The 24,231-nt window shown below is 39.3% G+C and overlaps 1 protein-coding gene and 1 pseudogene across 5 annotated transcripts in view; one reads left to right on the top strand and one right to left on the bottom strand.

The window, feature by feature from the left end:
- Cntnap5 (contactin associated protein family member 5) overlaps positions 1 to 24,231 on the bottom strand; it is a 910,241-nt gene that overhangs the window by 320,766 nt on the left and 565,244 nt on the right. For all 5 annotated transcript variants that reach the window (XM_031380047.1, XM_031380056.1, XM_031380065.1 and 2 more), the window contains one exon: positions 1,475 to 1,594. In XM_031380047.1, coding sequence (XP_031235907.1) covers positions 1,475 to 1,594 — 120 coding nt within the window. The remainder of the gene's footprint in view (positions 1 to 1,474; positions 1,595 to 24,231) is intronic.
- LOC116072300 lies at positions 2,298 to 2,373 on the top strand (annotated as a pseudogene).

Raw genomic sequence — 24,231 nt, 5'->3', positions numbered from 1 at the left:
GAGAGAGAGAGAGAGAGAGGTATATAGATATATCCCAATTAATCATACTCAATTATATTTGGACTGCTTGCAAAGCTAAACATTTAAAATCATCAGTGTTTGGGATTGTGTAATTGTATTATAGAATAAATTACCCATCAAATAACATTTTAAGCATTTATTTTACTGGTAGGGAGGGTACATGAGCCCTACTGTGAATCTTAGAAGTCAGAGTAGAACACATACAATCTCGGTGGAGTCGCTTTTCTCCTTCCATGATGTGGGGTCCAGGAATTAACCTCAGATCATCAGGCTTGGCACTAAGTGCCTTTACCTGCTCAGCCTGTGGGCTCCACAGATGCCATTTTTAAACCTTGGTAATTGATTTATAAAGAAGTTACATGCTACTAGAATACCAGAAAAAAAAATCATACTAGATGATGATGATGGTGATAAAGGTGATGGTGGTAGTGCTGATTTGCAAGGGAACTATAATTCCCAGGAAATGAAGCTACATCTATATTGAATATCACACAAAGCTTATTGGCTGATTAAAAATTTTGAGATTTCTTGGGCAATCTTAGCATATTGAACAGTAGTTTATTGCAAATTTCTGTGCACAAACTAGCATTCTTGTGACTTGCTGGCAAGCTATACTGAAATATATGAAGAAACCCTTAAGTTTCATGAACCCAAAGGCTAAGAAAGTCATCAGATAGCATGTGAAGCTCAGGGTAGAGTTGTTCCTGCTTAACTGAAGTCTTCTCTCTTGGTATTTGTCTAGTATATAGAAAAGCATGTTTACTTACAAGTACTACAATATGATCTTTATGAAACCATTAGCATGATGGAACATGAAATTTGTGGTAACCTAAATCTATGTTCTCAGGCCATTGTCACCTTCTAGAATAAATTTTCTGTTAGTACTTTTGAGATGAGAGCTGTGTTTTGTAGCTTCTCACCAGCTAGTCCAACATTCCTGATCATCTGCGATCCTCACAGCTCCTTGGAGTGTAGTTGCCTTCCCATTTCACTGATGAACTATTGACACACAAGATGGTAGGACAAAGCAAGATACAGAGTCCCTAGAACCATCCATAGAACCACATTGGATCCCTTTTGTCCTCTTTTGTGAATCAGGACTGCCCACTGGATTTCATCACTTGTTTTTTTGTGCTTATTTGTTTTGTTTTCCATCTCCCTGTCTTGAGTTGCTGAGTTTTAATAATGAAGCAGTCCTTGGTAAGCCGTACAGAGAATGATTGGTGATTCACTCCTTCTTCAGGGAATAGTGTCATGACCACCAAGACCTCTCTGCTCTTTGTCTTCCCTATAACTAAAGTAATTTCTATTTATTTTTCAAGATAACATTCTTTCCCCCTATGAAGCTAGTCCTGTGAGTTTTTGAACACTCAACATGCCTTTCCAAAACCTCCCTTTCATGTCATACCACCAGTCACCCAAGTTAAGCATGCTTAGAAAACATGGCTCTTACCAGTAATATTGCAGTACACCTGAAGGGGTCCCAGTGGCCCACTGCCATCAGAGTCAACATAGAAGAACCCAGCTGTGTGCCCTCTGTGTCGATACACCTCACAGGATTGCTCATAGACAGCTGAAAGGAGAAAAAAGGTAAACTCCGCTTGATTCTTAAAATCCCTCCACAAGAGTCAGTAGTTCATACTTTAGCCTGCTTCTCATACTTCTTCCTTTCTTTCCCATACATCCACAAAAGACTTTATAGCTCAGTGTTGTGATACTTCCCAGACTTTTATGCTATTTTAGTTTCATTTTTGTTGCTGTGAAAAATACCCTGACCAAAATAAAAAAAAAAAAAAGCAACTTAAATGAGAAAGGCTTATTTTAGCTCACAGTTTTAGGTTACACTTCATTACTGTAGAAAAATGACAGTTGCAGCAACTTGAGGTAGCTAATCCCATCACATCCACAGCCACTAAGAAACAAGTGCACATTTGCCTCCTGGATTGTTTATACTCTGCTTGATTTCTCTATTCAAGTAGTTCAGAAAATAGTCTGGCTGAATTTATGTCAACTGGACACAAGCCAGTGTTGTTTTTGAAAAAGGAACCTCAATGGAGAAAATGCCCCAACCGACTGGAGTGTAAAGAACTATATAGGGCATTTTATTTAGTGATGAATGTGACAGGTTCCAGATCCCTGCAAACAATGCCACTCCTGAAAAAACTGCCCAGTCAGAGTGCCTGAGCTCTGGTGAGACCCAGGCCCTTCCTACCCCTTTATTTCCCTAACACCCAGCGGGGGTGCCCGACAAGAGATGGTTTAAGAGATATATTGATGATGTCCCTAAAGGTGTTGTAAGTGTGGTTGCTATAGCACATGAGCATCACAAGGTGGCAGAGAGGAGAGAGCATTGAAGTGGAAGAACTATCTATCTCTGCCCCTTGCTAGCTGTGGCACTGAATGGACCAACTGGTAAAGGGCAGGAGAGCTTGCCCCAGTGATATGGGTGGTGGCAAGCTGGTGGGCTGACCTGCTGTGATAGCCTTAGGAATAGTTCCATGGCTTTGATTTGTCCTACCCCAACATCTAGCCAACTGATGAACAGAAGTACATGTAGGATTGGTCCTACAGATCCAAACCTACGAGATCTCCGTAATACAGAGCAGTAATAAAATATCTGAGAAGAGTACCAATGAGGATCCAGTATTGACAGTATAGCAGAAGCCAGAGGCCTTGTCCTTAATCATGGAGTCATTGCAATGAGCATTTGCAAGCCAACAAGTGTGGGAAAAAGGATGTACTGTGGGACATACTATGACACACTACAGTTTCCACCATGAGATATTTTTCTCCCTGTTTGAAGGGAGGTTACAAGGGTGGAAGGTTGGAACAAGGGAAGTGGGAGATGATGGGGACTGAGGCACATGATGTGAAATTCACAAAGAATCAGTAAAAGCTTTTAAAAATACACATTAACCAACTTAATCATAAAAATTTATATCTGATACTTTACACAAAACCCTATGGTTCTGAGTAGCATGTGTACATTAAATTATGCCACCTGGCCATGCTTTAATCAATCTAGTGGCTCCCAACATTGTTTTAAGATAGAGTCCAAGCTTGTCACCTTAGGTGGCATCAGCTCCTATGACTAATTTCCCATTCCAGTATTATGAAGCTACCCCTCATTAGGATAAAGTGCAAGGCGTGCATTAAATAATTCGCTACCCGGCAGGCTCTAAGGAGTGAGAGAGGTGGCGCTTTTTATCCTTTGGAGTAAACTCAAGGTTATATACTTATATTTAGGGAACTCCCCCTGATATTCAGGTACACATTTTGAAGCAGAGGTATAGAAGAGTGTCACAACATGCAAGCTTCACGATGAGAACAACATGTTTCATACACTTTTACTACTATTGAATCACTGTTGTCCTGTCCCTGCGACCTGCGTGGTCGAAGACGAGAACAAACTATTATGTATTTTCCTCTGACCCACATATTAATTATGTGGTAAACACACAATCACACAAATGTAGTCAAAACAAACATATACACAAACACACACACACACACACACACACATACACACACAATACATATAACTTGTGAATATTTCACCAAGAACATGAAGCCTAGAAATGAACTGGGTAAATTTTTGTAGTCTTGCTTCAACTTAGTACCTGTGGTATTTCGGGAAAATGACTTTACTCTTGCTGGCCACTCCTAAGGTAATTTCCATGATGGACACTTGCAGCTATTCAGGTACTCATGTTTGTCTTCGTCAATTTTCTCATTGCTATGACAAAATATGGGACCAAGCAAACTAAAGGAGGAAGAACAGTGTCTGGCACACAGTTCTAGTGGATACAGAACTATGGAAAATAAGACTAGGCTGCAAGCATCGATGCCAGGATTTCATCATTAAAAGGCAGTGGCCACTCTCTTTGCAGCTCCTGGATTGCTCCCTGAGGTCAAAGCCTGGCTTCCTCAGGAGGAAAAGTCCTACCTGGGACCTTTGGAGTCTCTACTGCATGCCACAGTGTGAACAAAGCTTCTCCGTGAAGAGTGGCTAGTGGTCTACTTCTGTGTTTTCTGACAGAGGTATGCTTTTTCACAAAACTTACATCTCCAGCTCCACTGGCAGAACTGGATATCAGCTGCAGTTTTTTTATATGCTTGGAATACTTTTGTAATACACGTTTGTTATTTCTTAGATTGTACTCTGTGTGTGTGTATGTGTATGTGTGTGTGTGTGTGTGTGTGTGTGTGTGTGTGTATAATGTATAGGTTTGCATTTTTCACAGAGGTGTGCTCCATGTTTTAGGGTTTTTATTCCTCTTCTAGAAACACCTAGAAAAAAAAGCCACTTTGGTAGGAAAAGGTTTGTTTCATCTTGAGCTTGTAGTCCACTATCCAGGGAAGTGAGGAAACTGATGCAGAGGCTATGAAGGGGTCTAGCTTACTAGCTCCCACCTCATGGCTTGTTCTGGACACTATATTATGCTATTTAGTACCACCCATCTGCCATTAGATAACACAAACTACAGTTGGCTGCCCAGTTCAATCGTTACTCAAGAAATCGCACTGCAGGCTTGCCTACAGCTCTGCCTTACAGAGGCTTTTTATCAAATGAGGTTTCAACCTCTGAGACAACTCTAGGTTGTGTCGAGCTGACAAAATCTAGCCAGCACAGTATGCCCAGGTGTGCATATGGTGGTAAGAGGGCAACCTCAGGTGTCCGTTACCATCGTCCTCCTTGTTTTATCCTGGATCTCTTGTTGTTTTAGTACTGCATGTGCCATAGGCTAGCTGACCTATGAAAGTAGAATGCAGAAGCACTTTCTGGCTTTTGTGTGGATCCTGGGGATGAGAAGTCAACCCTTCATGCCAAAAGCCCTTTTATCTATTGAACCATCTCTTCAGCTCCAGATGCTGCTATTTCTGTGTAAGGATTCAGCACTGCAGATCTACTGCATTGTCGGTCTCTTTCATTTATGCACTCTAAATCCTTCAACATATTCTTCCTCTTACAACCTGTGCTTGGCTTTTTTGCTTTGTTTTACCATCTTATTCTCTTCTTTTTTTGTGTGTTTTTTTTTGTTTTTTTGTTTTTTTTTTGTTGTTATTGTTTTGTTTTTTCATTGTTGTTGTATTTGTTTGGGGGTTGGCTTCTTTGCATGTTTACTTCTTTTTTTGGAAATTATGTGTTTAAATTATTGTTGAATCTTTAATTGAGATGCGTCAAAACAGGTCAATCGTGCCTAACATCTCCAGCATCCCTTTGTCTGCATGAATTTAATTTAGCATGTTTCAAATTACATGTGCCATGAGACTGGGAAGGCACAAAAATGCTCTTATAGTGTTTTATGAGAACAGGACAGAGCATAGGGCACCGTCTCAGTTACCAGATTTTGTTTGCTTTTCTGACAGGAAGTAAAAATTACCTAAGAAGTTTTGTGTAAAAAGCAACCCCCCCCCCAAAGTGAAAACATTTCTTTCTTGGCTAAAAGACAAAGGTGCACCAAGATCAAATTACAAATGAATCATAGACTTGGATATTGAAAAGTGGAATGCATGAATGTTCTAGAGGAAAAGAAGACTCATGTGGTTTTTTTTTTTAAATAAGCTTGAAGAAGCAAATATACTAGCAGTAATTCAAATTCATAAATAGCAAAATAAAATGTCTAAACACACTTATAATAAAATGAATGAAAAAGAAGAAAATAGAAGCTAATGATAAAACGGGAAACAAGCCCTAATATTACAAAATATTGATATACAGTCTTAAATTACACAGAGAGCACAGAAGCAGGAAGCGATATATAGGATCCTAGCAAATCTTGCTGTAGAAAAAAGGCCTGCCTAAAAAAAAAAAATCAAAAGGCAATTGTTGGTAGGGCTTGGGAGATGGCTGTAGGTAGAGGGAATTCCATACAGGCATAAGAATCTGAATCTTGTTACTAGAACCTATAGAGAGACCTGTGCATGCCCACAATCTCAGCTGATTTGGAGAGCCCAGGGCTTAGTGAGAATCCCTGCCTCAGAAAGAAAGTGGAGAGTGGCAATATCCAAAATTGATATCCATCCATATGCACGTGTGATTGGACATATAAACATACCCATTAACAGACAGACATACAATATTAGTGAAAAGTTGGAGGAATCTCTTTGTGGTCACCAGATGATACTAGGGAAATCAAGATTCCTTTATGGGGTTCTCAGCCTCCTTAATAGAATAATTTAAGAATGGACTTCATTGGAAACTTGAGGAGAATTTTATTAGAGTTTAAAAGGAAATTCCCAGGCAGGCAAAGCTGAAAACCTCAGTAGCTGCTCAGAAAAGGAGAATGGAGAATGGGGGAAAGAGGTCATTCTGGAATGGAGAATATAAACGGGGAAAAAGGCCATTCTGTTTCAGGTAAACAATGTGGATGTTAGCCACATGGTGGCAGGTAGCCATATGGTGGGAAGGGCTTCAGAAAGAAAGAGCAAGCTAGGTACCAGGGAGAACATTCTGAAGGTTGGTCAATATCCAATACAGAAAGCCAGAAGAGAAGAAAGAGGAAGCATTTATTAGTCAGAAAACAAAAATTCCCACATGCTCAGAAAAACTTCTGAACAACGCACAGGAATTGCACTAGGGAATATGTATTCCAGAAAGGAGAGCATTACCTAAATAAACAATTCCTCCTTTTATCTGTAGCATAGCTTAAAAACCTGCCTGGGTGAGGCTTAGTTCCATGGCTAGGCCAGCCCACTTTATTAATGGAATGTCTCAGAAAAAAGGAGATTTCATTCTAATCACACAAAGATGCTTTGAATATAGCAATATTTGTTTCTATTAAAAACACCAACCAGTAAACTCTGAGTTGCCGTTGAATGGATACTATCAGGAGTTCACGCAAAGAATTTCACTCCTCAGCACAAAGGACAATGGCAGACACATCAAGACTCTTCAGGATATTTTTTTTATAAAAACAGAACAAATATGTATTGTGACCAGGCAGAGCAGATAAATCCATGTTTTCTTATCTGAGGGAAATAGTCTGAGTACAGTTCTGGCTGATAATTTATTGCCTAACATATAATTTGAAACATCCTTATGATGTTGTCTCTCTCATTAAAAATAATGATAGTATTCAGATGGCAAAATCGTTTTATTTAGATCTCACCTTTTCAAGTACCAAGGGCAGAGCTATAGCCTTCCTGCTTTAGCATTTATATTTCTACTTCAAAGCAGAAATATAAATTTCTATGGAAGCAAATAAGAAACTCAGAACATATATGCGTATGTGTGTCCCTGTATGTATACATGTGTACACATTCATGTGTGCCTATAGAGGCTAGAGATTGACATCAGGCAATGTCCTCCATCATTCTCCTTACTGTTTACATGGACATTTAAATTTGATGTGCATATGCCATGGGCTACACATCAAGTCAGAGGAAACTCGATTGGGTTGATTCCCTCCTTCCATCTCATGGGTACTGGGCACTGAACCCAGGTTGTAAGACTTGTGGAAAAAGCAACTTAACCCTCTCAAAATCTTAGAAGCCTGTGCATCTTAGTTTTTGAGATTGAACCTGAAGCTCATCAACTTGGCTAGACTGCTTGGCCAGGGATATTGGTGACTACTTGGAGCTTCAACTCTACCCAAGTCTTATCTATACTATACTTTACTGTATCCAGAGACGCACCTGAATCTACCACGCAAGCACTAGGATTACAAGTGGATACTACCATGTCTGACACTTTTCTGTAGGTCCTTGGAATTAGAACTCAGTTGCTCATGTTAATATGATAAGCTTTTTATCCAGTAAACTCTGTCTCTTGCTTCTCAGCACATGTTTTTTAAGAGCTAAAATATGTCTTAATTCTTCTTAGCATGTCTATTATTATTCTTATATTGCTCTATATACCCATATAAGAATGCCTGTAACAATAATTAATTTCAAAAGAGGACAAGGTTTTGAAAAAGAGCAAAGAAGGTATATGAGGTGGTTTGGAGGGAGGAAAGCAAGAAGATAAATGGTGTAATTATAATCTCAAAAATAAAAGAAATAATTAAAAATGTTTCAATTCTGTGTCGCTTCTTCCTTGTGGTATCCTGAGTGATGGAGGATTTACCACATGATTACAATCCAATACAGATCTATACAAACTGCCTGTAGACATAAATAAAATCAAATTAATTCTGGGAACTAAGTAAATGCTTGTGAAGCATTTTATTTAGCAGCCATTTATTGAAGTATGTTTATCAAACACCTGCTGTACTAGATTTTATTATTAGATGTTTTCTTTATTTACAATATCTCCTTTCCCAGGTTCCCCTCCAAAAGAAAAAAGAAAAAGAAAAGAAAAGAAGAAAAAAACCTAAAACAATCCCCTGTTCCTTCCCCACTCCTCCTGTCCCCCCTCCTCCTGCTCACCACCCCACCCTCTCCCACTTCCTGGCCCTGGCATTCCCCTACACTGAGCCATAGAACCTTCACAGGGCCAAGGTCTTCTCCTCCCATTGATGATCAACTTGGCCTCCTCTGCTATACACGTGCTGCTGGAGCCATGAGTGCCCCCATGTGTACTTTTGGTTGGAGTTTTAGTCCCTGGAAGCTCTGAGGGTACTAGTTAGTTCATATTGTTGTACTGGATTTTTGAGAATTTAACTGACCCTTTTGTCAAAAAAAGAGAAGAAAAATTGTGTTAAATCTAATGAGAACCACAAAAAACCAAAAACCAAAAACCAAAAACCAAAAAACAAAAAACAAACAAAAAAGACAGTTAAAAGAATATCAGGGAATTATGTCGGAGTTAACAGAGCTTTTGAAGTCTGAGGACACAAATAGAGGTCAAAAGACATGGTAAAGTGCCATGTTTCAATGTTAGAACACAAAAAAAGGGTCAGAAGGTACAGTGGGCTCCTGGGCTGCAGACCATCAGATCCCTGGTGCTAATGATACGTTTTTACAGTGGATGGTGAAGGCATCATGCCAGCCAGCTGACTCCTGGTGATACGGCAAGTACCAAGATTGGTAACTACTTCAAGATTCAATTCTAACCAAGTCTTATCTATACGTTAAGTTCCCCCTTGATACCAACTATCAACGACAGTCAGTAGTAACCATTACTACATACAAATGGAGAGCTTTTTTTTTTAATCTGATATTTTCTATATTTACATTTCAAATGTTATCCCCTTTCCTGTTTTCCCTCCCACAAATGGAGAGCTTTATGTACAAAATGCCTGTCATATGAAAGTACATCCTGTCATTCTACAATGCAGTTAAGTCAGTCTATGAAACACATAGTAAGCAATGCTAATCATGTACCATGGCTAAAAGATGAATGTGGAAACATAGGGGATAAAAATCTCATTTTAGTGGTCCACATCTAAATGAAGTCCAACCTAATGGGAGTGTGAATGTAAATGTACCTTATGTTGATGCTGAGCTGAGCTGAATGTCAGTGGACGTGGCTTCAATGAGAGTGCTCCTCTGGCTACATTAATTGGCAGCCACCAAGCTTGACACCATCCTGGAAAATCACAATTTCCAAGGTGACCTCAGACTAAAAACACTGCTCTGAAAAGTTCCTCACAAAAGATTCACTTTGGACTGGAAGGAAGCTACTGAGAGCATGTGTCGCTCTTCGGAGGTCCTAAGCTTGGTTAACAGTATTCACACTGTACAGCTTGCAATGATCCATAGTTCCCATGCCAGAGCATCTGACTTTCTCTGGCCTTTGTGGGTCCTCATGAATACATGGTACACATACAGACAAGTAGACCCCCTCCCCCACACATAAACACATGTATTTTGTATACACACATGAAATGAAGTAAAAAGTATTTAAAATTTACAAAAGAATTCCATCTTACTATTCAATAAGTTAGAGAAGAATTATTCTAAAATGAACAAAATTATGACAGAATCATACTGATAAGGGAGGGGAAGCAGGCAGGAGAGCCTTGCTTGTAAGGATGCTGCCTTGAAAGCATAAAGACTCCAGGATGATTTCCAGAATTCACATAAAACAAACAAATAGGCAAGCGAACAGAAAGTCTGGGTTTGCAAACCTAACAGCAAGAAGGCCCAGTACCTGAAGTTTTGTGACCAATCTCTTTGATGACTTCCAGGATAACAAGGGACACTTTTTTTTTTTCATTATTATATGTATAATAATACATATAGACATGTCTTGAAGGACAAAACTTGAATGTATACTCTGCCCTCTACATACATACATATGCATTTGTACCCATATACAAAGAAACATGCATAGATATGCACACAGACACTGATAAATGAAGGCAGACCACAGATTGCTGCTTTTATATCCAAGGAGCTGAAGATCTTGTCCAGCATCTCCTACTGATAATAAGTCCCAACTGTTGCCAGATTCTACACCTATCTTTTTTTTTTCTCATCCTTTTGCCATCTTACCTTTGTGTTTCCAGTGACCTTAATTTACAGAGAAGCAGCCCTAAGGAACTCTGTCCATCATTCTCCCAAGACATATCCTATCAGTTCAGACATAACTCCTACAAAAACCATTTAAGAAAGAGAGCCTCGATTCATTATTTTCTTCTTAAATATTTTCCTCTGTAAGTCTGCAGAAGCAGGCCCTTGCCCCTTTTCTCTCTCATACTGATTTTCTCTTGTTCAAGTTGTTACACAAGCGGTAGTTCTGAGTCATGGCTGTCCTACCTCGCATTGCTGCTTTGCCGTATGGTATGGAGAGCATATGTCACCAAAGCAGTTTGCTTTGCTTTATTTACTGCTTTCATTTGTTATGGAAACAGCGCATGCTAGGATCTCACAGATATTTGGCAAGTGTGCCTCCTCAATGCCAGAAATGTAAGCAGGGTCACTAAGAAGAAGATGAAGAGAGCCAGCAAGAGCAACTGTGACTCTTTTTAAAAAGTGAGGCTACTGTCAGAGTCTCTCAGGAGACAGCTATATCAGGCTCCTGTCATCCAGCATTTGCTGGCAGTATTTGACTAATACACAAGTAGAGGCTCACAACCATCCATTGAACTTAGTACAGGGTCCTCCAATGAAGGAGCTAGAGAAAGGACTGAAGGAGCTGAAGGGTTTGCAGCCCCTTAGGAGGAACAACAATATGAACTAACCAGTACCCTCAGAGTTCCCAGGCTCTCAACCACCAACCAAAGAGTACACATGCTGGAACTCATGGCTCCAGCTACATATGTATAGCAGAGGATGGCCAAGTTGGTTATCAATGGGAGGAGAGGCCCTTGGCCCTGTGAAGGTTCTATGCCCCAGTGTAGGGGAATGCCAGGGCCAGTAAGCAGGAGGGGGTGGGATGGATGGTGAGCAGGGGGAGGGAACAGGGGTTTGGTTTAGTTTTTTTATTTTATTTTTTGAGGGGAACCTGGGAAAGGAGATATTGTAAATAAAGAAAACATCTAATAAAAAAACTGAGGCTAAAATTTGGGGTTTGTTGCATGATTGTAATCCCAGTATGAGGAGTTAGATGTAGGAAGATCCCTGGGACTTGATGGCAGGTAGCACAGCCAAATGATATCCAAGTCCAAGTGAGAGACCCTGCCTTGGAAAACCATGTGGACAGCTCCTGAGAATAAAACCCTCCTTTGACCTCTGACCCCCACACCCTCACACCTACGTTTATCTTCCAACATCTTTATAAAAGAGGTTTGACTGGATACCCAGGTAGTTCCAGCGACCTTTGAGGCTGAGGAGAATTGCTTGAGCCTAGGAGTTTCAAGCCTAGAAAACAGATCTTATTTCTTAAAATGAAATATACAATTAAAAAAGAGGACTGAACATGATGCAGGAACACTTATGCACACTATATCTTAAGATTGACTCCTTTATAGCTAATTGAGGAATTTTTATTTTCACATCTCATCATTCACACATCAGACATCAAGGTGAGTAATAAAAATGACATATTCCTTTTTTGTAAGTTAATGCAAAATTACTGTAACAAGGAAGTATCTTATATGTAGCTATAATTTTGTCTACACTTTCATTTAAAGATTATATAGGGAGGAATAGAAATGTGGCTCAATTGGAAGAGTACCTGGTTCGCATGTCCACAGCCATGTCTCCCATTCCCAGAACTGCTTAAACTAGCATTATGTTAATTACCTGTAATAACAGCTCTGGGAGATAGAGGCAGAAGATCAGAAGTTTAACTCCATTTTTAGATACATAGCAAATTTGAGGTCAGCCTGAGGCCACATGAGACCCTATCTCAAAAAGTAAAATAAAATTCACAAAAAGTTTCTGCATAAGTTCAGTCCACAAGGCACCAAAATATAAGGTAGGAGAAACTTGTCTCAAATTAGTAGAGAATAACAGGGAATAATGCTATTTTTTCATGGAGCTGAACATATAAAGTTAGGAATTACATTACCATTGATGCAGTGGTCACCTTGTTAAATCCACCTCACTCTTTTGTATAATGCCTAGAGTTAATACCATTTGTTTTTCACTTTATACCATACCCAGCTTAGGAATGTTACATACAGGATCACCCACTCACTACAGATTTATGGAGTTTCAACTTTGCCAAGAACTATAGGGAAGAATAGTGTAATAACCACACACACAAGTCACCAGCAAGACAAACTATCTATTTCATACATTAGATGTATACACTTATTAATCTTCATTTATACATTATAAAGGCCAAAATTTGGAGCTATGGATATGGCTTGGGGTAAGTGTAACCAATGTAAGCTTAAGGACCTTAATTTGAACACTTAGCACCCATGTAAAAGCTTAAAATCCCTTCCTATCATCTAGGATCATAAACACTGTATGGAAAGGAGGCAAAAGGATTTCTGGCCTAGCTCCAGAATCAGTTTCTCAAAGAGAAAGTAGAAATTGACAGCCAGGACATCTAAAGTCATCTTCTGGCTAGTGCATGTGAGCATGTGTGTGCATATTTTCACAGACAGCTGCACATACATCATATACAAACACACACACACACACACACACACACACAAATAAAACAAGTATTTTTGAAGTAAAAAATTAGAAGCAAACAAGCATGAAGGTCAGAAAGAAAGAGTTCTGTTGTCTTCATTCAGAGAGTAGCTGCTCCTAGCATGACCTGATTTTGCCTAAGCCGACACCCATGCCAGCTCACTGCCATTCAACAACCAGAATCATATAATTCCTGTCACTTTAGAGGAAATGGCAACACACTGATAAAGAGTACTTGGGTGCTGAGGTCAGCTCCAACATTGCTCAATAAGTCTTTCAACTTGCAGATCACTCCTAGAAATAAAAGGGCAAAGCTCACTCAGTGACCTCACACTGGTGTTATAATCAGCAAGTAGTGAGAAATCTGATCAAAAGACCATGCGTCTTCCATTTGATGTGACATACAATGAGAAACCTTCCACCACAAGCCTCGAGGGCTCACTGTAGATAAAAAGACTTTTGATTTCCTCTCTACATAGCTTCTACATGAGCTATTCAGTCAGAAGCAAGCAACACTTTGTCTTTGGCTTGGTTCATTCTCTGTTTCATAGATAAATTCTTGAGTCACAGACCAATGGTAATTACCTTAATAACAGAGGTCATGGGATAGAAAATAGAAAAATATTAACATTTTTGCAGCTCTTGTTTTTACTTGTTGATTTGGTAGTGTCAGGGTCTTACTGTGTAGCTCAAGCTATACTCAAAGTCCTCCTGATCAAGACTCTTGATTCCTGGGACTGTAGCCCTTTAATACTACACCTACCTTGACTAGGAAGATTTGTAATAAAAATTCTGGAATGCTTGCTATACATTCATGTGTATATGTGAGTGTTTGCACATGAGTCTATGTGAAAATTTACAAACATGTGGGTGTAGATATGTATGAGTGCATGTACAATGTGTACATACAGAAGTGTGATTGAATATGTGGAGGCCAGAAGACAATCTCATTGCTTAGATATCATTCATTTTCTTTAAATTTTATTTTGCTGTTTTGTTTGAGATGTAGGTCTCTTATTATCCTAAGCTCACCAATTTAACTTAAACTGACTGGCCAATAAGCCCAAATGTATCCTCCTATCTCTGTTTCACAAGCACTGAACTTCCAAAGGCACAATGAAACTTTTTACAAATTTCTGGGTACCAATCATAGATCTTTGTGCTACAAAGCAAGCTTTGTACCTACCTAGGAATCTCATTAGCCCAGTTTTATAAACCTACTTTTTTATCTTAAGTTTCTATTGTTTTATAAAGAGATACTAAGGGAGTATTTCCAAACTTTGTATTCTCTTCAAGTTCGGTATGTGCTGTTCGATTATAGTTAGAACCTCTCTTTTTCTATTCCTTTTCCACACAAGGTTCCTGAGTATTCACTGAAAGACTACTTCTTGAAAATATTTCAGCATAAAATATAGGTGCCTAGTATCTACCCACTTGGATCTGAAATTAATGTGCAGCAAGAGATCTGAGTAGTAGCTGCCCACTGAATTGTGGGGGTTCTTCCTATACCACATGCATGCACTGATGTATGCTCCTATCAGTAACAATATTCCTGTTTATTAATGACAAAAAGAGACAAATGGACATATGAACACATATGGTAATATGATATGTTGTGTAGAATGAAGAAAGCTTAGTTAACAACTGAAGAATAAAAAGAGCTTTGCAGAAAATGCTCTTAGAGGGGTTGGAGCTAAGCTAGACAAGAATGTAAGTGTCCCGGGTAGACAAACAATCATGAACTACTCAGGATATTCCAGTACATTTTATTTCATTTGATAAAATACCCTAACAAAAAGCCACCTGGAAAGAAAAGAGTTTATTGCCCTAGTATTCTAAGTTACCGTCCATCATAGAGAGGTCACTGGATCAAGGGCTTGAAGCAGCTGGTCACATTCAAAGTCCAGAGCAGAGAGGAATGGATGCAAGCATACAGCTTGCTTGTCTGCTTGTGTTCAGCTTTATTTCTTCACTTTTAAATAGGCCAGGACTCCTTGCCTAGGAGTTGTACTACCAGGACTGGCCTGTGTTTTACCTCATCAATTACATTAACTCATCTCTGACAGACATTCCCACAGGGTAGCACAAATTAGGTAACTCCTCACTAAAACATTCTGCCCTATGGGCAGTTGGTTGTGTCAAATTTACAATTAAGGATAACCACCACACAGAAGAAGGCCCCAAGGAAAGCATAAGTTTTGTGGCTTACTAGGAGTAAGGACTCCAGTATTCTAAGTGGAGATGGACTGGGACACATGCTCTATCCTAGACATGACCTTTCAAATTCTCAACTGGAGCTTCTCAATGTATTCACCCTCTGTTGATTGACTGGAGTTTCTTTATAACCTACAGGGAAGGTGGGATGAAGTAATAAGATAAAAGCTGACTGAGTACCTAGAGACCTTTGTGGAACAGTATGATCACTGTGAGATATGAGTGTAATTTGTAAGCTTGAATTATTCTAGAACTGAAATTTTATCTTGGAGAATTGTCTATCAAGTAAAGGATGGCATAGGATTTTGATTTGCAACTCTTTTTGTAAAAATAAAACAAAGTGGAAACCTAGCAGAGATCTTTATGTACTATCCTACTGTTAGGTTCCTCGTCCCACTTTTCCCAAAGCACTTGTCCTTAAACTTTAGCTCAATGACTCAGAGACTAAGCAGGGAACAGCTGGCTACCAAACCTATCTATTCACAGATACTGTAAATGAATTCATGTAACAAAACTTTACTCTAAGTTGGCCAACTGGTAGGGGCTATATTTGAGAATGATACTGACTCTGACTGTAAACTCTACATTCTGTCTTATAAATTCTGGAAATTAATAACCCTACCCCCCCACACACACACAGACATAGACACACACAAAGTTGTACCATGTTCTTAGGTTTCCAAATGGACCTCGACATGACAGAGTAAATATGAACAATTCCTGAGATGTTCTCAGAGGGCATCCATCCTATTTACACAGGATTTTTCTATGTCGTCATTGTTGGTAATTCTCAAGTATTCTACACAGGAGCAACAGATGAGCTACAGATACCAAACAAATGGATCTATGATGCATTTAAATACAATAAAGAATTTGTCTTCCAGTATAGATTGACAAATTTCTAGTTTGTATCTGGGAAAGAAGAAACTGTGAATGAAATACAAGTGTCTGTCAGCTATACAAGTCCCATGATATTTGAGAGAAGTGTTTGACCAATGTTCCCTGAGCAAACTTTTAGGGACAATAAGAAGTTCTACTGCCAGGTTGCCTCAAAGGTTATTCCACAGTGTATTTATGTCCAGACTAATTTCTAAATTTAAAACGTAGTATAGTCCTTCCTGAAAAACCATGCTTTGAAAATCTCTGGTGTGTGTGTGTGTGTGTGTGTGTGCGTGTGTGTGTGTGCAAGAGTGTGTAAAAGCATGTGTACACGTATGTGTACAAGTGTGCATGCAGGTGTGTGTGTCAACCTAAATCTGAGGTCAATCTCAGACACTGATTGTCATGGTACCTCCTCATCCTTCACTTTTGTTTTTGATGTTAACAAATGGCCTGGCCTGAATATCTACAAGCAGGCCAGACTACTTGACCAGCAGCAAGCCACAGGTGTCCACTTGGATGTCTGAATCTCTAAAGCACTAGCAGTACAAGCATATTCTTGTAAGAACAGTTGTTTTCCCATCAATTCTGGGATCTACATTTAGATACTGGTGTTTACAACACAAGCACTTCAGCCCATAAACTGCTTCTTATCCCCATTACTCAAGTAGCTCTAATACCTAAAACAGGGAAGCCTCTGAGATGGAAGTGATATTACTGTGAACCTGAAACTTCAGGAGAACCTTACTACTTGGAGAGTTTCTTGCCATTGAAAGACCCTATCTTGAAAAACAAGGGAAATGACATCTGTAGGATATCATACAAGGCTGTCTTCTGATCTCCATTCAGATGCTTGTGTATATATATATATACACAGGCATACACACAACACACACACACACACACACATACACACACACACAAATCTTGAACCTATGTTTTATACTTAACCACAGACCTTTGGTGAATTAGAGAATTTCAAGTAGGATATAGATGAACATGCACCAAATTCAGATCTAACTGCTTAAAACAATATGGGACATGCATTAACAACTGTGTGAGCTACAAAATGGACAACACCTTCTGTCCATTTTTCAAAGTGCTATTAGAAACTGTCTTCTCTCCCGCCTTGCGATGACTATTCTTGGCTTTCAAATTCACTATATCTGGAACTAACATAAACCTAAAAATAGAGGGATTTTTTTCCTTTATTTGAAGTGGTAAGACCCACTTCTAATCTTGATCTTTGAGTTAGAAATATGTCTTTAATCTAGATCTTTTGAGCTGGGAAAGCACGTGCCTTTAATCTAGATCTTTGAGGTAGGAAGACACAGTTTTAATCCAGGTTATAGCTGGGAAAATCCCCCTGTAATCTGGGTTACATATTTTTATATAAGAACATATAAGAATATATAAGAAGGAAGTTTGTGTCTTTGCCTGTTTGCTGTCTCTTGCCTCAGTAGCAAGTCCGTTCTTCCACTGGCATTAAGCCTACTTTCTCGAGATTCCAGACTCTATTGAGACATCCAGCCTCAAAGACCAAGCAACTGCCATATCACAGCCAGAACCCTGACTTATACGCCCTTCCCAAGCTGAAAAGATAAAGGAAAAAATGTTGTCAAATACACCACAGACAAACTTTACTACAGAGACAGAATCACAAAATTCAACAAAAGTGATTTACTTAAATTCCAATTCATTGCACTAAGAAGCTAAAGTATAATTTGTTAATAATTGGATCTTTCCCAAGTCCTACATACTCCCACAATTCTAGTGTGGGACAGCTTTGGAGAGGACATGGATGCTTCTATATTGAGCACAGCACTGGGGGCCCACAGTTCCCATAGTTACTCTGCATGGACAATAACCACTCTGTGCATGGATGGGTCTTTACCTAGACAATCAGAACATCTTATCTCATGACATAGGGTTCCTTGGTGCCCAAGGATCTTCACCTTATTTTGGGATTCCAGACTTTAGATTGGTTTTCCTTTGTGTCAGGAATAAAACACATTTTCCTGTTGAGATATGTCTCTATAGTACTAAACACTGCCTTAGATCTGCATGAACTTCTGTTTTTTGACTTTTGAAACACTTGGAGGCCAATCTTACAAGATGTCTGATCTCATCTAGATCTGTCTAGCTTTGTACTCACAATGTAGACAGGAATAACTTTAAGCCTCTTCCATCTGTGTCGGAGCATTGGGATTAGGCATGTGTCCTCTATCTAAGGGGCTACATCCTCAGCTCTTGGATTGATTTTTAAGTGATATTTAAAGCACAAGGAATTTTTACTACCTGCTTTAGTAAATGCTTTCCTTACCTATTCCCTTGGCTGTAAAACTCTCCCAGGTTTAAAGATTTCCTCTTTCTCAAATTGGAGAGAGAATATCATCCCTGGGGCCTTATGACTCCTGAAACATGACTCTCATTTTCAGGTACCGCACTCACCATGAGCACCAGTAACAAATTCCTCTTCCTTGGTCTCTGGGATGTCATCTTACACCCCTCCCTTATCTTCTTATTGCACTGCATTCTGGGATGCTGTTCAGCTTTGCACCTATTGTTCTCTGGGCTTGAGATCTTGCTCATCTGATTACTTCCTGTATCAATCCCCTTCCTGTTCTCTCTCAGTTTCCAAAAGCTTATATCTGAAGTGACCCAGGCTTCTTCAACTTTTAAGCTTCTTTCCTTAGTCACTGTCCCATGAACTTTGTCTAGCTGCAACCAAACAATGTTCAGCAGGAAGCTCAATGAAATTGTTTTATGTTACAATGCTAGAAAATTGAAAATTAAAGAACTCCGATTTCTTAGTTGAGGAACCAAATAGGGAAATTTAAATGCTCCATTTTACTTTTTATCTTATAATTAGAAGATTATACTGGTTTTATTTTTGTTCTTGCTGTTTATTAATTGATTATTTTATTTAAATCCCAAATGTCACCCACCTCCCAGTCCACTCTCCCAGTTCTTTTTCCCCTTCTCCTCTCACGTTTGCCTCTGTGAGGGTGCATCCTTGTGTATCCCCCACCCGAGGCATCTCTATAACATTTAGTGCATTCTCTCCCACTAAGACTAGGCAAGACAATCCTCTGCAACATATGTGTTGGGGTCCATGGATCAGCCCTTGTATGCTGTTTGGTTGGTAGCTCAGTCCCTGGGAGATCCCTGGGCTCCAGGTTAATTGACACTATTGGTCTTCTTATGGGGTTATTATACCCTTCAGTCTCTTCAATCCTTACCTAACTCTTCCATATGGGTCCCTGACCTCTATCCAATGCTTGGCTGTGAGCATCTGCATCTGTCTTAGTCAGTCACTGGTAGAGCCTCTCAGAGGACAGCCATGCTTGGCTCCTGGCAGCTAGCACAACATAACACCAGTAATAGTGTCAGAGATTGTTGCCAGCCCATGGGATTGAACTCAAATTGGGCTAGTCATGGGTCAGTCATTTCTTCGATCTCTGCTCCATTTTTGTGCCTGCAATTCTTTCAGACAGGGACAATTTGGAGTCAAGAGTTTTGTAGGTGGGTTGGTGTCCCTATATCTTCAGTAGGGATCCTGTCTGACTACTGGAATTGGTCTCGTCAGGTGTCTGTGACTTTCTAGACATTCCCTCCAGCCCCCTCACTGGCAGCTGAAATTTTCCATTAATTCTCCTGGTTCTCTGGGTCTCTCTTCTTCCTCCTCCTATACCTGTTACTGCCCCCTTTTTCCTTCCTCTCCTTTCACTCTCACCCAGGTCCCTACCTCCCTCTGTCTCCCATGATTATATTGTTCCCTCTTCTAAGTGGGCTTTAAACATCCTCACTTGGGCCTCATGTTTTTAAGCCAGAAAAAAGATGAGATTTGTCTTATAGAGACATTTCAACTTTTTGCTTTCCTTTATTTTTCTGCTTGGTTTTTATTCCCATCTCATCATGATTTTCATTTACAATTAAAAATCCTAAAATAATCTTTGATGGTGAGAAAGAAGAAAACTAAAGTGTTTCAGAGAATCCTAAAAAAGTGAAAAAGTTTAAAGGGGACTTGGCTGTTTTACATCACTAGTGACTCTTATCCTGGCTGCCCTTGCCTCCCCAGGCATAAAATTTACAACAGGCCACCCAGTTAACCCAGCATCCTTGGAGCCTCGGATGGCTCCCAAGATGTCCTCATCCACATTTCATAAATTTCTGTAAGAACAGAGCCTACTTTGTAATGATGTGTGTGTGTTTGTGTGTGTATGTGTGTGTGTGTGTGTGTGTGTGTGTGTGTGTGTGTGTTTAAGAGTGGATACAGGCAATGAAACCAGGAAGGAGACCATAAGAGAGAAAAAAGAGATAATGAGGAGGGGTGATAAAGGAGGACAAGCACACATGTGACATGAAAAATGGAATGGAGATTATGGGGAGAGTGTGGAAAGGCACAAGAATCACAGGAATGGAGAAGAAGAGAAAAAAGGAGAATCAACCCAGATCTAAAATGTCAAAATCAACCCAATTAGGTAGTAGTCTCATCACTGTGATACAATGCAGGACAGGATAGAAGAGGGGGTGGGCTCACAGTGGGATGGTACAGTTCATCATGGTGAAGAAGTCATGGAAGCTTGGAGCTTGAGGCAGCAGGATACTTTTGCCCATAGTAAGGAAGCAAAGAGTGATGACTCCTGATGGTCAGCTCACTTTCTACTTTGCTATTCCATCTTGGACTCCATGCCATTGGTTCCATTTAGATGGGTCTTTCCTCCTTCATTAAACCAGTCTAAACATTCTTACACAGACAGAAGCATGCCTTAGATTCTTTCAATTTCACAAGAAATGTTAATCATCAGAGTATAACCAAGGTAATTACGTTTCTGAAGATCCAGACATGTCCTCTGAATACAACAACTTACCTCTTGTGTTTCTTCTAACTAATCAAACATTCATACCTTTTATAAATTCTCATTCAGAGTATTCTAATACCTATCCTTTTCTGAAACATTCATTGCTATCTATAATTCTACAGTCACACACACCCACACACAGACAAACTTGTGTATTATAAATACACTCATGAAAATAGTTAAGTAAAAGCATAATGCAGCTAAAAAATATTCAGGCACTCTCCCACCTCATTTTCTTTTATTTTTTATTTTAGTAGAACCTCAGTCAAACCCACAAGACACAGATTAAGATAGTCTTCTAGCCAGCTTGGTCCTGCAATTCTCAATCTCTACCTTCCAAAACTGAACAAACATGCTGGCTGCTCTTTCCTTCCTACCATGGTCTTCTTGCTTGCATACCAATAACCTTGACTTCAAGATCATCACATGCACCCATCTTGTTTACTTTAGAGAGATGTTCAAGATTTTGATATAGAAATATCCACTGTTGTGTTAATTTCCTGCAGTATTCTGTACAATAAATGCTGCAAGGTTTTGTGACCTAGACACAAGCAACTCTATAGGCAGCATGCATCCCAGTTCAGGTATAAACTGGTCCAACACATTTATAAATGGAAATATCACAATGTGATGATAAAAGGTTGTACATTTTGAGTCTATGCCGTTTTGATAGTCAATGTAAAAAGCTATATACTTCCTAGGTTTTTTTTTTAAAAACCACTGTATGGAATTCATCCTATAATAAAATGGCTTGAGAAGACATTTTTCTGATTGCACACTCCTAGTTAAACAGATCATAGATCTACAAGATAAATATAACTGTATCCACATAGCCACAAAGGTACACATCTATAGGTTCAGTTCCTACACATAGATGGAGAGATGAGAGATGGATGAATTCACACACACACACACACACACACACACACACACACACACACATATGATGGGGGAAGGAAGAGAGAAAGACAGACAGAGATAGAGACAGAGAGACAGACAGAGAGACACAGAGACAGAGACAGAGAGACAGAGTGAAAGAGAGTTTGCATTTCTTCTAACACCATGATCAAATGCTAGCATTAGTCATAGTAAAGAGAAGAAACTGGGACAAAAAGAGATGAGCATCCACAGAGCTCTAAAATCACATACTAAGTATCATCTTAAAGGATTTCTATTTTCTCAAGAAATAGTTCAAATTGCCCAAAATTCCAACAGATGACAACTCACTTTGTGAATCTGTGAACAAGATACTGTTAGTAGGAGTGAAATTGCCTTCAGGTCTGTGGATAACAATTTGGCAGTATGTAGCAAAATCACATAAATCCTTCTACCTACTAAGCACTTCACTGGAAATTCTTATACCTACAGATATAATTTCAAGTATATGAAACAACATATGTCATAATGCTCAAGCTTATTCATTGTAATTCCAAGATAATATCTCTCTGAAAAGCCCATCGACTAGAATTTCAGGGAATGAACTATGGTACAAATTTACAGCTGAACTTTTAGAAATTGATAAATGAATAAACTATGTGCTGGCCTGGAAAGAAAAGCTCTGGAGTGGGTAAGACAGATTTCCAAATGGTAAATTTCAAACTATAAAATAGTATGTATGGTTTATACTTGTGTGTCTGTGTCTATACAATGATGAGAGCTTACTTCTAGTGGCCAATGGTAAATGTAGACAGAAGATAGGAATAGAAATGGGGGGGCACATTTATATATGAATTATCACATGTTTTTACTTGTAAAACCTCCAAATTGTAATATTTACATTGTGAATCATAGTATTTACATTGTACATGTATATACATACGCATATGTGCATGTATATGTGCATGTACATGCATATGCATGTGTATGTGTATATGTATATGTATTATGAATTTTTATCTAGGAAACTTGCAGATACATTTTCCCTCATGCCCTATTGTTTGAGACTATCAGCACGCAGAATGAGCTACATGGCCATGCGTGAAAAACTATTGGCTCAGAACCCCTAAGAAAAGTGGTCAGCTCAAAAGAGATTTATCTCCCCCAGAGGGATAGAGGGCAGGGATTAAGAGACAAAGACAGGAGATAGAGGATAAAGGAGGAGGGGACAGAAACAAAGGAGAGAGGTAGGGAGTATTTGTCTAAGAATAGGGCAGGGAGGGGGACAGAAAAAGGACTGTCTCTGGAGAGAGAGGAGACAGAAATGGCACATAGGAAAATGGTAGTTTATAAAAGTACAGGGGAAGTCCCATATTAGGATGAAATGTTTAGCTTTAATTTGACAAGTTAATTAGGTAAGCCAGAGGGAACTTTTGATTGGTAATTTTAATGCATTGATAGTTGGACCTTGGTAGTCAGCTTCAGGAGGAGGGATTGGGCAAATATAAAAATATTAACTTGCTGGATAGCTTCAGGAATGCAATCTAATGGTTTTTAGCAATGAAGAGGGCATTTGGAGAAAAAGGTAAGGCCTGCCAGAGCCCTGTTTGCAACTTTCAATCTGGCCAGAGTCCCTTCAGTCATCATGAGAACTCTGGGGTGGGTTAGGATGTATGTTGGGAGATCAGGGCCTGAAACAAGAACATATCCTTGGAGCACCAGGACATATATGCTCTACTTGATCCTAGAAAGAGTCCATATATCAGCTTTTCCTGCGTTTGGTCAGGAAATGGAGTCACTGTTTCCCTTTCTAACCTGGGAGGCATGACTCTGATAACTAACTTGTCATCAGGGAAGTACAAAAGGACTCTCCAGGAACCAGCTACCAGGAAGTGGGCAAGATTCTTGATCTTCCCTATGTATCCAGGAATGTTCTCTCTCTAGGCAATACTGGGACCCTGAGAGCATCTGTAGAATGAGTATTGCAATAATGGAGAACACTTACATATCAGACCTGTGGTTTTCTGTTACATCTAGAAGTAAAAACAGTATCATATGCCACATGGCCCAGGAAAGAAGTTTCCCTGGGGTGAACACTTGGTAAATTATCCTGAATATAATGGCCAATATCATACTAAACACACCCTACACCACCAACACTATCGTTATTTAAAGGGAATCATTAAGAGAAATGTTAGTGTTGAGTGATGTTTGAATGAAGTTCACATCTTGTGCTAGTTTTATGTCACTATAATAAAACTACTTGACATAGTTAATTTGTGAGGAAGAAATGTTTATATCAGCTAGCAGTTTTTTCCAGTGCTATACTTTCAAGCACATGCTATCATTTCTGCCTTTGTATAGGAACTTGAAATATCAACTGAGGCTCCTGCTTTTGCAGCAGTCATATCACCAACTCAGCCATATCCCCAGACTCTACTCCATCAATTTTAAATCA

This window comes from Mastomys coucha, unplaced genomic scaffold (assembly GCF_008632895.1).
Source record: "Mastomys coucha isolate ucsf_1 unplaced genomic scaffold, UCSF_Mcou_1 pScaffold1, whole genome shotgun sequence".
Classification (NCBI taxonomy): domain Eukaryota; kingdom Metazoa; phylum Chordata; class Mammalia; order Rodentia; family Muridae; genus Mastomys; species Mastomys coucha.
This window is presented reverse-complemented; position numbering and strand designations above follow the sequence as displayed.